At 39.1% G+C, this 15,777-nt stretch overlaps 1 protein-coding gene across 2 annotated transcripts in view; it reads right to left on the bottom strand.

The window, feature by feature from the left end:
- The window catches only part of UNC80 (unc-80 subunit of NALCN channel complex), a 230,563-nt gene that overhangs the window by 85,311 nt on the left and 129,475 nt on the right, over positions 1-15,777 (bottom strand). For both annotated transcript variants that reach the window (XM_024738362.1, XM_024738363.1), the window contains exons 28-30: positions 9,347-9,547; positions 1,984-2,091; positions 662-800 (exon numbers count right to left, since the gene is read on the bottom strand). In XM_024738362.1, the coding sequence (XP_024594130.1) occupies positions 662-800; positions 1,984-2,091; positions 9,347-9,547 (448 nt within the window). The remainder of the gene's footprint in view (positions 1-661; positions 801-1,983; positions 2,092-9,346; positions 9,548-15,777) is intronic.

Raw genomic sequence — 15,777 nt, 5'->3', positions numbered from 1 at the left:
TAATTTTCCCCAGAGGTTTCCTGGGAAATTTAAAAATTGTCACCTCTGAGAAAGAGGACTGGGAGTCATGGGAAAGAGGGTGATACTTTTAAACTTCATACACTCTTATATTATTTGAATTTTAACCATGTGCATTTTCAATTAAAATAACTATAAAATAAAGGAATATGCACAAAAAATGGAAAACAATGAAGAATCCAGATTCTACCTCTACCATTTGTTAGCTATGTGGCTTTGGACACATCGCTTAAATTTCACAAATTTATTTTGATATTGTGATTTGAACACAGACTATTACTCACATAAGATTTAATAAAATTAATAATGGTTGTTCATGGTCAATCTGGGAAATCACAACGCACAAAAAGAATTTTATATTTTGTGAAATATAGTGAAAATGTAGGTTCTGGGGGAAATCATTCTCTATAATTTGGTAACATCTTGGGAGAGACATGCTGCCCTTGTGCAAACTATACAGTGACATGAAAAGGGTGCACACAGAACCTAGGCCTGTTTCTGTTTAGTGCACAGCTCTGTCTAGAGGTCCAGCCATTGCTAGCAATCTGACCTAAGGGTGAAAATGGAATGAATGTGCCTCTCTCTTGCTTAAATGCTGGGATGAGTGGCAGCAGGACCAGAGTCCCAGGTGGTCTTTCTTTACCTGCTGCCCCTGCCATGTGCTCATCCATGCTGAGCAGGAGCTCCCAGGCAGCTGGCTGGATGTCTCCATACATCTCCTCTGTCAGAATTGGTGCTGCCTTGATTAGCAGAGATAAGGGAGCAGGCGACAGGCTCATCACCTGGAAAAAGATGGAAATGATGTCGTAAAATCTTTGAAGACACTGATTGCTGTACTCCTCTAGAGTGTTAAGTGTCACTTCCCCTCTCTCTGCTTTCCTTAAATGACCTTAAAATACGTTCCAAAGTGGGAGCGTATTTACTGGCATGATGTATAATAAGCTTTATACCCTATCAGTTGATGTATAATTACCCCCAAATCATATTAATTTTATAATACTTTCACCACAAAAATTAATTTGCAACCACCTAGGGAGTAAACTGTAGAATAAGTATAGCTCTGTGAGAAAGAAGGACTCCAGCCAATATATCTTTGTGTTTAAAGTCCTGGTGGACTTTCATAGCATCTTATCTTCCTTCCTGTTAGAAGCTGATTTCCACTGGAAACTGTGATCAGCCTCTAATTTATAAAGGAGTCCCATTCAGAAAGTTAGTTTTCTAAGCCAGTGAACTTGGATGGCATTTTCCCTTCAAAACATTATACATTGTGGTTATTGCTCCAGGTTAGCCAACAAAATCCCATTTAATCCATTATTTCAAATAATTTTGGTGATAAATGTAGGTTTGGGGCAAGCCTAGGTCTTTAACCATCGTTTAAAACACTTTCTAGAAAAACAGGAAACTTTTTTTTCTCTTCCCCTGGGAAATGTATTATGATTTAGAGTTTAGGTTGTAATAACAATATAACTGTGCCAAGCACTGGATAAGTAGATAAATATACTATCTTTTTTAATCCATGCAATAATTCTTTGAGATGGGTCTAGTGTTAAAATCCCCATTTTAGAGATTAGGCAACTAAAACTGAGAAAAATTAAGTTAACTTGCCCAAGGTCCCAGAGCCAGAGCAGCAGGTATAGGATTTGAAACCCAACTGTCTCATTCCAAGACCTATGAGCGTCACTACCACACATTGGTGGGAAGCTGGCTCCATTAGAGTGGAGAGAGTGGGAAGAGGCATGGTTCTAGCCAAGCCCCCCCAAGCCTTGTCTCTATGGAAGTTGGCTGTCCAGCAAGAAGGGATTTCTCCTTGCATACTTGGTAGCATTCTTGCTCACCAAATTAGAGGGGCCTTTATGCCAACACTGTGCCAGTTGGCATTGTATGTCCCAAACATTAGTAAACAAGATATCTGGAGTTCCCTCCTTATTACTGCTCTGTGAACATTTCTGATCCATGCATCAATACCTGTAGTCTGATGTATTTCAGCATTCCAGAGTCCTTTTTCCCCTCTAGGTTGGCATCTGAAACTCTCTTTTTCAGCGAAGGTGTCCTCAGGCATGATTTATCTGAGCACTGGAAAGAACATAAGAGAGGTGACGAAGAGTGTTGTGTTCTCTCAAAACCCAACAGTGCTGTTTTCCTCCAAATTCTCCAAACAACCAACTGGTTCTAATGCAGCAGATAATTTCAGTAAGGACTTTTTATGGGCCTGCACTTTCTGAAAGTGATAAAAGCAGTTAATTTTGTAATGAAAAGGTAGCTTAGGGGTATTTAGCAACAAACTGCTCTTTTACCACTGAGGAGACCAGGACCCAGAGAGGTGGAGTAGCTTGACCAAATTGCAAAACTGGTTATTAGTAGAATAAGGAAAGGACAGGATCTCCTGATTTCCATTTCAGGGCTAATTATATTCCACCAAGCTGTTAAAAACACAAATCTTTTAAAATATTGCCAGTTAAAAGCCACTCTCTCTAATAATCCCTTTAAAGGGTTAGATGTTACAAGTTGATTATTTGGAAGAGAAAATGTTTCACAGAGGAGTGTTAGGAAGTGAAGGATAAAAGACTCATCAACGAAGTACGAGTTCATAGCATCCATCATCCAGGTAAAGTGTTTTTTTGTTTGTTTTTTTAAAAACCCATTCTTGTCTATTGGAGGCAGCAGCTCTTCTTTCAAATTGTCCCCTCAACCGGGGTCCAGAATAAGCCTGACATCTGCATACACACGGAGGAGACATTTTCTTCCCCTGACTCTCTAAGTGCCAAGGAATGGAGTGGACAGAGCAGCTGGGAGAATGATTGCTCCAGTGGTGGCAGGCCCTTGTTTATTTATCCTGAGTCCTGATGCCTCCATTTTTGCACTCCAGGCTGTGCAAACAGGGAATCCATCCCTTTGCACAGTATAAATGCTCATTTGTTTTTCCAGTGACATGTCAATGAAACACTCTCTCCCTCAGTGCCAAGGGAAAACAACTGAACTCCTTAAGAATTTCTGAACAGAGCTTCACAGTGTTATAGATGGAGATATTTTGAAAGAAAAAGCAAATCTAAAAAGTACATGCATGTTCCAAGAAAGTCTTTCAAAACTCTGACAAAAAGACCCAAGACAATGCATCTGTTATGTGACCAGTATGGAATGAACTCTTAAACGAATCTACTTGGAAACGAATCAGAGCTCTTGCTGTGTTTTCTAAAGATTTAAAAAAAAAAAAGTGGAGGCACATACTTGGGAACACATATCATTTGGGGAGAGAAATCCTGCTTGGGAATAAATATCATCTGGGTAAAGAAATCCTGCAATGCTTTATTTCCCCCCTGTGAATGTAAAAGCAAAATATAGCATAAATATCATGCTTATTTTATATAATTTGAAAACTTCTAAAATCATATATGGCAGTCATTTTCCATATAAATATAGGGGTGTATCTGACTTTGTAAAAAATCAAGGTATTTTAAAAGTGGCATCTTTCTGCTTTTATTCGATTTATTAAAAAAATGTAAATTGCAGAATACCTGGAAAATACAAAAAAGCTGTGAAGAAGAAAATAAAAATCCTTATAATCCTCAACTCAGTAATGGCCATTATTTGGTTCCTTTCAGCCCTTTGTCCCCCTAGGCATCTTAGCAAAGCTGTGACAATGCTATATATGTGGTATACAGTTTTAAACATTTCATTTCACTGTGATTTTATGATGAATATTCCCCAGGTTGTTAGAGTTATTTTAAAATTGATTTTTAAATTTTGAAAATATTTTATTGCTTTCTCCTTTGGCTGGACAGTTTATCTTTTCAGGGTTACCTTTGAACAATACTTTTGATTAATTTATAGGAATTTTACGCAAGCAGATACAGAAAAATACTCAGAGGAAAAAGGACAAACATTTATGTCTGTTTCTCACACTCTGTGAAATGTAGGCTTCTGTTTAATCCTGTCTGCTGGGGACAGAAGGTATAAGTCAAGCTTCTCAAATATCAAATATTTAATATCCTGGCATGCTTCCTTAAGAAGCCTGGTGTGTTCTGCTGGCTTCAAGATATTAGGACGTTTGTTTTAGTGGAAAGGGAAGGGAATTGGAAAGGCTTTTACACTAGGGTGATGGGCTAGGAACTCTTCTTGAGTGACTTGTTCAGGCCTGAAAACAGGTATTAAAGATGGGTACACGTGTGATGGGCACTTGGGTACCCTATGTGAGGTCCTTAAAGTCCTCTACTGGTGTGACCCTGACTCGGACTAACAACATTATCATCAGCTGCTTTTTGCTTTGGTAACGTGGTGTAAAACTTGGCTAGAAGAGAGTAAGAAAATGGATGGATTAGGAGGCTGGTTCTGAAGGTATTTATAACCATATTATGTAATTATAACCATTAGTGGTTCCTGAAGAGTTAGAAATTTCACTGGACTGTGAGATGTAGGTGGTGGTTGGAAACACACATCAATCAGGGACTGCAAAGAAAACCAAAACTAGTAACCCAAGACTGAAGGACAGAATTTACCACTAATAGAGGATGTCATTCATTGTTGAGTCGATCTACCAGAGGAAGCTATGGTCAGTGGGAGGACATTATACAGTCCCAAGAGCTGGCAGGGATACTGGGACATGCTTGCTATGGGATGGTGTAGAACTTCAGATAAAATCTTTAGTGCAAAACCTATCCTTTAACTGTCCAGGGAATTATCACTTGTGGTGTTTGGATCAGAAAGAGGAGGGGTTGGTCCCATCAAATTCCTGTCCTAGGGAATTAGGGGACCGAGTCTGATTCATTTAGTGATGGTTACTGGGGCTGAGAAATGATGATGCAACCTTGAGACTTCAGTCTAAGTACAAGATGAATAAAGCAGGGGTTGCTGGTCAGGGGACAGAGATGAGTCAGCAGACAGAGATGATGCAGAAAGAAGCAGAGATGAGAGACTGTCCACCCTGAGATGGACAGCTGCTTTGGATCTCATTCCTTTGAGGCTTGACTGTGTTTCCCACCTGTCCTTCGTTTCATGAGATTCTGCTATATCCTTTGAAGAAACTCTAATTATTTGAACAAATTTCAATGGGTTTCTATTACTCACAACAAAATATTATTGACAACGGAGGCATAATACGTTTAAGTAAAATAGTTTAAGTAAAAATAGTTTAAGTAATAATTTTACTTATTCATTTAATAATTCAAGTATGTTTATTAAGAAATGACCATTTGCCAGGAACAGGGCTAACTTCTGAGGATATGCTGAGGAGCAAAACCCCCATGATACACCATTCTGGAGAGTGTATCTTACCAGGAGAGACAGCTAGCAAACAAATGAAAATTCAAGATAAGTAGAAAAGGAGATACATGTCATAAATGATGATAACACTGTGGAAATAATGAGGTATTTAACATTTGGGAAAATTGGAGTCAGCCTACTGGGTTCTTTGGGAAAGGGATTGCCTCACGTTTCTGGAAAGAAACATGCCAATAGAAGTATAGTATTTCCCCAGAGGTAACCCAGACCCTTTGTGTCTCATACATCTTTGACATAGGAGTTATTTATGTCATAGTGAAGAGTAATTCTGACCCATGAAATCAAGACCTAGGGCTTGGTCTTGGCCTCACAGCTGTGTTTTCCATAGCTTTAGAAAAATATTAGTCCTGCAGGAGATCAGGTGGCCTCTTGCCATTTACACTGGCTTCACAAAATTTATGAACACTATGCCCTTTCTTTTTTTGTGGTACATATAACCTTTTAGTTACCTCTCCTTTTTGACTGAAAGGAAAAAATGTTTTATCTACCCATTTCCATCAGCAAGCACTAATTGCGCATTACTCTGTTTAGAACATAGCATTAGACAAGGTACAGATATACAGGAAAATTCAAAGAATTCTTTGGTGAATTCACCTTTCAGTGAAGGTGATATATATAATGATAGCTTACCTAAACCTCTCAAATTTGGAAGTGCACTAAAACAGACTAACAGAATGTACAGTGAGTCTCTGAGCACTGAAATGTAGATTAGCAGATTGATCAGAGTTAGAAGGGTTACAAAATGTACTAGCTGCCACAAATATATTCTGCCACAAAAACCAATTAAAAAGGAAACACGAATGAAATACCAATTGCTCATAAGTCTCGATTTTAATCAGAATCACTGCTTTTATTCTTGATTTATTGCCTACTCTGTTTTCATTTGGGCTCTGAAAATGTGGGCATTGTTCATTCATGTGACAGATTCAGAACAGGCAAATGGAAACATCATGAGAGAATAAAAAAGAAGCTTGAACAGGAGGCTGGCATTTTGGAAATAAAATGTTTATCACAGAAGACTCAATACATCTTTTCAGCTCTCCACCTGCGTGACTAATTTAAGTGTGTTAGGGTTAGGGAACACTTATACTCTTGCTTTACTTTCCCTTTCAAAAATGTAAGCAACATGTAAGGTTGGTAACTTTTTCTGCTGCTTCAGGTCAGTGTCCTGGATGGGCCAGAGGTGAAAGGCACTCATGAAACATCATAGAACTCTACAGCCCACTCACTCACTCAATATTATAGTCTCTCTGCCATAGTGAGGTACTCTGTTAGGTATCACACCGGATGCAAAATGTGTAAGATTGCCTCAGTTCTCAAGAAGCTTTATAATTAAGTGAGAAGAGAAATAGGGATGTAAGTAGCCCCACTTTGCAGGCAGAGCAATCTTAAAAACCTCTCGGTGCTTGTCACTATTCACAGGATAAAGACTAAAATCCTTCCCGAGGCCTCAGAGGCTCAACCTGGTCTGCTGTCTACCTGCTTGTGCAGCCTCATCAGGCACCACGGTCCTCCGTGCTCCAGCCATCATCCCTGGTTCAAAGTCTTATTCATAAGATCTCTCAGCACAGAGTGCTTCTCCTTCATTGTGCTTATCGTTGTTGCAATTTTACATCAACTTGGGATGTTTGTTTGATTAATTTCTGTCTCTAGACTAGACTCTGTGCATCTTACAAGGGTAGGGCCATATCTCTTTGGCCATTACTATACCCAACACAGTATGGACTCAGCACGGTCCAGAATCTCTTTAAAATATGCTGAATAGACACATTGATGGATGGATCAATGAATGAATGAATAATTGAATGAAGGATGTGAAAAGCACAAGTAAACCATCATTGTAGTTTAGAGGAAGAAGGAATAGAAAATGTCATTAATCATCCACCTGCAGTATGCCCAGTGGTAAATGCTAGGGAGATCAGAAAAGAAGGAGGCGGCACTTGAGCTGGATCTTGAAGGATGTTTGGGTTCAGCCACATGTAGATTACAGGTGAAGATACAGCTGGAGCAAAGGTATGGAAGTAAGAAATCTCAGCGTGTGTATGGTGAACAATGAACATTAGGTTGGCGTATTTTTACAATTTTCAACATATATGGTTTTCTTCTAAAGCTAAGGGAGTTTTTATATGAAGGAGAACTTACCTAAATAAAGATAGGTTTTCTTTGTATGAAGTGTCATTTATGTTTGAGATACATGTGTGTACATACATGTATCTCAAACATAAATGCATGTCTATGTACATGCATACACATACAAACATATATACACATATACACTTTTCTCTTTATGTCATCATTTAGCAGTTCATGTAGTTTCCCCACCTGATTTCCCCTCAGAATTTGTGTAGTTTGAATACCGGTAGATGCAATAGAGTCTAGTTGAAAAAGCCCTGACTTTGAAATTCCATGTTTATAAATTAAAGTCTAGCTGTTCTAGATGTGAAGTGTGGACAATCCCATCTTTCTGAACCTCAACATTTTCATCTGTAAAATGTGATGAAGAGTATCTCCTGCACGAGATTTGCAAGAATCAAAAAGTACTTTGTCAATGATGTATACCTACCTTATACGCTCATACATATGCTTTGAAGAAAATACTAAAAGGTCATATTCCAGAAGGCAAATTAGCACACTTATGATACGCATGAGATACATATTTTTTTTCTTTAGGATCTCTTTAGGAGCTCTTGTATTAGCCAAAATTTCTTCCATATACCCATATTGCTTTCAAAATTTAAAAATTCATAATTAAATAAATCCCTTTTGTGAATGCTAAAGCATTACAGATTGATATACAACTCAACTGTGCATTTTTTGTTATTGTTTATATTCTCTAGCTTGATTTGTATTTTATTGCCATCCTCCCACCCCACCAAACCTGGTTCACAAACTCTTTAGTATCAACAGAAATAACCTCTACTCCTGCTTAATTATTTTTTATTTCTCCAAGAATATCTGGCCTCATATTATATATATATATGCCAACAGCAGGCGCACAATGAATGCTCATCGAAATGAATAGGGATTATATAAAAATCTCTTGGCAGATCCACTTGTGAGAAGCAGCTGCAGGGGCGGCCAGCAGCATGCAGTAGAGCATCTTGGCCATCACGCCTGTTCAGGGGCAGATGGGTAACTCAGGGCTTCCCTGGCAGAAGCACGGCAGCCCTGGTTACTGTCTTCATCTTCTGCCAGTTCAGCTGTTCAGTTTTCAGGAAAGTGCAGCTGAATGCTTAGAAAATGTAATAGTTTCTTGAAGAAGTTTCCTTTAGTCTGATTTGACTCTATTATTTATCAGTGAACAGTTGGACCATTTATTGCTTATTTCTTAAGCTATAACTGTATCAGTCTCCTATTACTGCTGTAACAAATCACTAAAACCTTCCTGGCAAAAATATAACACAAATTTATTATCTTAACAGTTGTTTAGGTCAGAAGTCTAAAATGAATTGGCAAGGCTGTGTTCCTTCTGGAGGCTCTAGGGAATCATCCATTTCCTTGCCCTTTCCAGCTTCCAGAGGCTGCCTGGACTCACTACCCTGCATCATTCTGACCTCTGCTTCTGTCATCACATCTCCATCTCTACCTCTTACTATGTTCAGCCCACTTGGCTAATCCAGGATAATCTCTCCATTATAAGATACTTAATTTACTCACATAGGCAAAATCCCTTTTGCCAGGTGAGGTGGCATATTCACAGGTTCCAGGGATTAGAAATCGGACACCTTTGGGGGGACATTATTCTTCCTACCACAGCAACCTACTTATCACCAGTGCCCCTTTGAGTTCATATTTATTTGTAGAAATAAGCCTGGGAAAAGAGTTGAGCCCATGTTTGCTCATGGACATGAAGACAAAGCACTTGTCTTTTATTTATTTATTTTTTTGGCACTTGTCTTTTTTGTACCCATCTTCTAATTTTGCTCGAAATCACACAGATCTGTAGCCTGGTTTATGCAACTGCAGTGGGCTGAAGTTTGCATTTCCAGAGAAAAGATTGTTAGGACATCACTTTCCCTATCATTGGTATATTATCATGTGATCATTCGCTCACCTCTTTCTGTTTCTTGCCCCGGAGAGCCACGTTGCTGACGCTGCTGCTCTCTCGGAGGGAGTCCACGGAGTCTCCGTAGAGCAGCTTAATGGCCCTGACGAGCCGGGCACAGGAGCGGCTGTGGTGCAGGTAGCAGTGAGGGTGGCAGTAGTCAACGTGGGTGCAGATGAAGCTTTGCTGATTGCACAGCAAGATCATGACCTGGAACACAGACATCATTGAAGCTCAACCAGGCAACCAGGGTACAGACCAACTGTGAACGACGATGTGGGGTGGAAAATGAAAAGTGAGAATGTCAACTTTCTTTAATGGGTCTTAAAATCACAATAATCCCACAGAGAATAATAATTCCCACAAGAGAACAAAGAGTTACAAGCCTTTATGTACGTGGCTTCTTTTGCTCCCTGGATTCACACTTGATAGAAAATTCTTTTTGAAATAATACAAGGTTAAGTGCTCTTCAAAAGTTGAAACAATTATTGGGGAGCATCTGATTCCCAAATATTTTCAAATGAAGATTCTGAAATTAAAATGTATTATTTTTTCAGCTCTTATGTTGTAGAAGGAGCCAGGAGAAGAGCAGAAACTAATGAGAAGCTCCATCCCAAAGGATTTGGCTGGCCTTTGACAGCTGTGGGATGTCTTTAACTCCAGCCCACCTACATGGAACATGAAAACATTTCTGCACCTTCCACCCTGGCCTCTAACCTTCAACTGGGCCTTGAAACCCAGTGTAGCACTTCATTTCCCTCTCTACAAACTAATTTGTTTTCAGCTTTTGGGCTATTCTAGCTCTTCACTTGTGGCTTGATCTGGCTCAAATCTTCATATCTTCTAGACTTCTCAAGTAGTATTACAGAAAAGAACTCAGTTGATTTAAATGATATGGTTATTTTAAGAAAAGAAATGAAGGGCCTTGAGATGATAACTTCTTAAGTTGCCTTCCTAAAAACGCAGTAGCATTCCTAGAGCTGCAAGTTTAGTCAAATCTGCACAGAGTAATCTTCTGAATGATTCTATCCTTCATGAAACTAGTTCCCACCCCAACACCTAAACTGTGCGAGACCATGTGCCACACTGAATGGAGAACATAAAGTAAGTCTACACAGATAAGACCAATCGAACCTCTAGAAAGGGCTGCCATGCATTTCCTTAGGAATGAGAGGTCCTGCTTAATCTGAGACAAATGTAAATAACAGTAACAATGCACCCCTCTCAAACTCGGCTAACAATACCTCATACTCTTCAAAGTTTTTTTTTAAAAAAATAGGTGTTGTCTGAACAGAATATCCAGATCTCTCTCAAGATTCACTGAAGATCCCTGATATTCCTGTTTATACTAATATGAGTCAGGGCACAAAGAAGAACTATAAACCTTCCCTTGTTATTCTTGAATCTGGCCAAAAAATGGTTCTTTGACTAATAAAACTGATAAACTTCTAGCAAGACTGATCAAAAAAAGAGAAAGAAAAGATAAAACCTACCAATATCAGAAATGATAAAGGCACATTACTGTAGATCTCACGAAATTGATGATCTTAAGAAAATATTATAGAGCGTCTCCCCACAACTAGGGCATCTGCCGCCCGCTGGTGGGGGACCCTGATGCCCAAGGAGACAGGAGGAACCCCCAAGTGAACTGGTAGGATGTGGGGGGACAGAGGGGGGGAGGAGAAGTGGAGGCCAGACAGGATAGGCGTCCCTGAGGCCAGGGAGATCAGGAGAGACAGAAAGGAGGGTCCCTCCAGGAGGAGGGAGGAGAGTGGAAGGTGACTGCTCTACCCACTTGGGCCTGGGGAACCTGCTGAGTTCCCAGGCCAGTCCTCTGCCCTTCAAGGCCCCCTCCAGGCCACATGGGTGCTTGGGGACATAGGAGGGAGGCTGGGGAGATCAGGAGAGGCAGGCGGGAGGGGCCCTCCCAGAGGAGAGGGAGAGGAGTGGAGGGTGTTCACTCCAGGCACTCAAGCCCAGAAAGCCTGCTGGGCTCCCAGGTGAGGTCCCCTACCCTCTGAGACCGGGGTGGGGGCATGCCCAGCCCCTTCTCTTCCTTGAGCCTAAGCACCACCCCCCACAGCTCCCAGGGCCTTTTCCAGCCCTGTGGGTCCTAAGCATAGTCCCTGCCCCTGACCCAAACCTCACCCTTACTTAGGTCCCACCCTCCACAGCCAAGGCCTTTTCCCCTTTTTTTCTTTTCTTTTTTGCTTTTCTCTTTTCCCTCCTCCTCTTTCTTACTATTGTGGTACTGTTGTACCTTCTGGTTGTTGATTCATCTATATTTTTATTTTTATATTCTTTCTAACATATCTGTTAGTTTCCTAGTATAATTTTATTTTTTACTTTGTAATTGTTCTCTTTTTTTTTGTTGTTTTGCCATCCCACATGGCTTGTGGGATCTTGGTTCAGAAGCTGGAGGTTGGGCCAAAGCTCCTGCTGTGGGAGCTCTGAGTCTGAACCACTGGACTAACAGAGAACCTCAGACCCCAGGGAATATTCATCAGTGTGAGGTCTCATGGAGGCCCTCATCTCAGCACCAAGACCCAGCTCTACCCAACAGCCTACAAACTCCAGTGCTGGAAGCCTCAGGCCAAACAACCAGTAAGACAGGAACACAATCCCACTCACTAAAAAAAAAAAAAGAAATGGCAAAAGAATATGTCACAGATGAAGGAGCAATGTAAAAACCTGCAAGACCAAGTAAATGAAGAGGAAATAGGTAACCTACCTGAAAAAGAATTCAGAGTAATGATTATAAAGATGATCCAGAATCTCAGAAAGAGAAGGGAAGCACACATTGAGAAAATACAAGTGTTTAACAAAGATCTAGAAGAACTAAAGAACAAACAAACAGAGATGGACAGCACAATAACTGAAATAAAAAATACACTAGAAGGAATCAATAACAGAATAAGTGAGGCAGAAGAACGAATAAGTGAGCTGGAAGATAAAGGGTGGAAATAACCACCAAGGAGCACAATAAAGAAAAAAGAATGAAAAGAATTGAAGACAACCTCAGAGACCTCTGGGATAACACTAAACACACCAACATTCGAATTACAGGGGTCCCTGAAGAAGAAGAGAAAAAAAAAAGCGTCTGAGAAAATATGTGAAGAGATTAGAGTTGAAAACTTCCCTATCATGGGAAAGGAAATAGTCACCCAAGTCCAGGAAGCACATGGAGTCCTGTACAGGATAAACCCTAGGAAAACCACACGAAGACACATAGTAATCAAACTAACAAAAATTAAATTGAAACGAAAAATATTAAAAGCAGCAAGGGAAAAACAAATATAACATATAAAGGAAACCCCATAAGGCTATCAACTGATTTTTCAGCAGAAACTCTGCAGGCCAGAAGGGAGTGGCAGGATATACTTTAAGTGATGAAAGAAAAATACTTACAACCAAGATTACTCTACCCAGCAAGGATCTCATTCAGATTTTATGAAGAAATCAAAAGCTTTTCAGACAAGCAAAACCTAAGAGAATTCAGCACCACCAAACCAGCTTTACAACAAATGCTACAGAAACTTCTCTAGGTGGGAAACACAAGAGATGAAAAAGACCCACAAAAACAAACCTGAAACAATTAAGAAAATGGTAATAGGAACATACATGTTGATAATAACCTTGAATGTAAATGGATTAACGGCCCCAACCAAAAGACACAGACTGGCTGAATGGACAAAAAACAAGATCTAGATATATGCTGTCTACAAGAGATTCACTTCAGACCTAGGGACATATACAAACTGAAAATGAAGGGATGGAAATAGATATTCCATGCAAATGGAAATGAAAAGAAAGCTGGAGTAGCAATACTTGTAACAGATAAAATAGACTTTAAAATAAAGACTACTACAAGAGACAAAGAAGGACACTATGTAACAATCAAAGGATCAATCCAAGAAGAATATATAACAATTATAAATGTTTATGGACCCAGTATAGGAGCACCTCAATACATAAGGCAAATGCTAACGATCACGAAAGGAGAAACTGACAGTAACACAATAATAGTGGGGATTTTAACATGCCACTTACATGAATGGACAGATCATCCAAACAGAAAATAAATAAGGAAACACAATCTTTAAATGACACAATAGACCAGATAGATTTAATTGATATTTACAGAACATTCCACCCAAAAGAGGCAGAATACAATTTCTGCTCAAGTGCACATGGAACATTCTCCCAGAGAGATCACATCTTGGGTCACAAATCAAGCCTTGGAAAATTTAAGAAAACTGAAATCATGTCAAGCATCTTTTTGGACCACAATGTTATGATATTGGAAATCAATTACAGGAAAAAAACTGTACAAAACACAGGAGGCTAAACAGTGAACTACTAAATAACCAAGAGATCAGTAAAGAAATCAAAGAAGAAATTAAAAAACACATAGAAACAAATGACAATGAAAACACGATGATCCAAAATCTATGGGACGAAGCAAAGGCTGTTCTAATAGGGAAGTCTATAGCAATTCAATCTCACCTCAAGAAACAAGAAAAATCTCAAATAAAAAACCTAATCCTACACTTAAAACAACTAAAGAAAGAAGAACAAAAAAACCCAAAGTCAGTAGAAGGAAAGAAAGCATAAATATCAGAGCAGAAATAAGTGAAACAGAAACAAAGAAAACAATAGCAAGGGTCAATAAAACTAAAAGCTGGTTCTTTGAGAAGATAAACAAAATTGATAAACTCTTAGCCAGACTCATCGAGAAAAAAAGGGAGAGGATGCAAATCAATAAAATTAGAAACTAAAAAGGAGAAATCACACCTGACACCACAGAAATACAAAGGATTATAAGAGACTACTACAAATAACTATGTGAAAATAAAATGGAAAACCACAAAGAAATGGACAAATTCTTGGAAAGGTACAATTTTCTCAGACTGAACCAGGAAGAATTAGAAAATATAAACACACCTATCACAGTAATGAAATTGAAACTGCAATTAAAAATCTTCCAACAAACAAAAGTCCAGGACCAGATGGCTTCACAGGCGAATTCTATCAAACATTAAGAGAAGAGCTAACACCTATCCTTCTCAAACTCTTCCAAAAAATTGCAGAGGGAGAAACACTCCCAAATTCATTCTATGAAGGCACCATCACCCTGATACAAAAACCAGAAAGAGATATCACAGAAAAAGGAAATTATAGACCAGTATCACTGATGAACACAGATGCAAAAATCCTGAACAAAATACTAGCTAACAGAATCCAGCAACACATTAAAAGGATTATACACCACGATCTAATGGGATTTATCCCAGGGATACAAGGATTCTTCAAATATGCAAATCAATGTGATACACCACATTAACTAATTAAGGAATTAAAACCATATGATCATCTCAACAGATGCAGAAAAAGCTTTTGACAAAATTCAAAACTTATTTATGATAAAAGCTCTCCAGAAAATGGGCATAGAGGGAACCTACCTCAACATAATAAAGGCCACATATGACAAACCCACAGCAAGCAGCATAATCAATTGTGAAAAACTGAAAGCATTTCCACTAAGATCAGGAACAGGACAAGGATGTCCACTCTCGCCACTCTTATTCAACATAGTTTTGGAAGTCCTAGCCATGGCAATCAGAGAAGAAAAAGAAATAAAGAAATACAAATTGGAAAAGAAGAAGTAAAGCTGTCACTGTTTGCAGATGACATGATACTATACATAGAAAATCCTAAAGATGCCACCAGAAAACTACTAGTCAATGAATTTGGTAAGGTTGCAGGATACAAAATTAATGCACAGAAATATCTGGCATTCCTATACACCACCAACAAAAAATCAGAAAAAGAAATTAAGGAAACAATCCCGTTCACCATCGTAACAAAAAGAGTAAAATACCTAGGAATAAAATTGCCTAAGGAGGCGAAAGACCTGTACCCAGAAAACTGTAAGACACTGATGAAAGAAATCAAAGATGACATAAACAGATGGAGAAACATACCATGTTCTTGTATTGGAAGAACCAGTATTGTGAAAATGACTATACTACCCAAAGCAATCTACAGATTCAAGGCAATCCGTATCAAACTACCAATGGCATTCTTCACAGAATTAGAACAAAAAATTTTACAATTCATATGGAAACACAAAAGACCCCAAATAGCCAAAGCAACATTGAGAAAGAAAAATGGAGTTGGAAGAATCAGGCTCCCTGACTTCAAACTATACCACAAATCTACAGTAATCAAGACAGTATGGTACTGGCACAAAACAGAAATATAGATCAATGGTACAGGATAGAATGCCCAGAGATAAACCCACACGCATATGGTCATCTAATTTACGACAAGGGAGGCAAGAACATACTGTGGAGAAAGGACAGCCTCTTCAATAAGTGGTGCTGGGAAAACTGGACAGGTGCATGTAAAAGTATGAAATAAGAACACTCACTAACACC

Source organism: Neophocaena asiaeorientalis, unplaced genomic scaffold (assembly GCF_003031525.2).
Source record: "Neophocaena asiaeorientalis asiaeorientalis breed wild unplaced genomic scaffold, Neophocaena_asiaeorientalis_V1.1 scaffold258, whole genome shotgun sequence".
NCBI classification, from domain to species: Eukaryota; Metazoa; Chordata; class Mammalia; order Artiodactyla; family Phocoenidae; genus Neophocaena; species Neophocaena asiaeorientalis.
The sequence above is the reverse complement of the archived record's forward strand: the minus strand, read 5'-3'. Positions and strand labels throughout refer to the sequence as shown.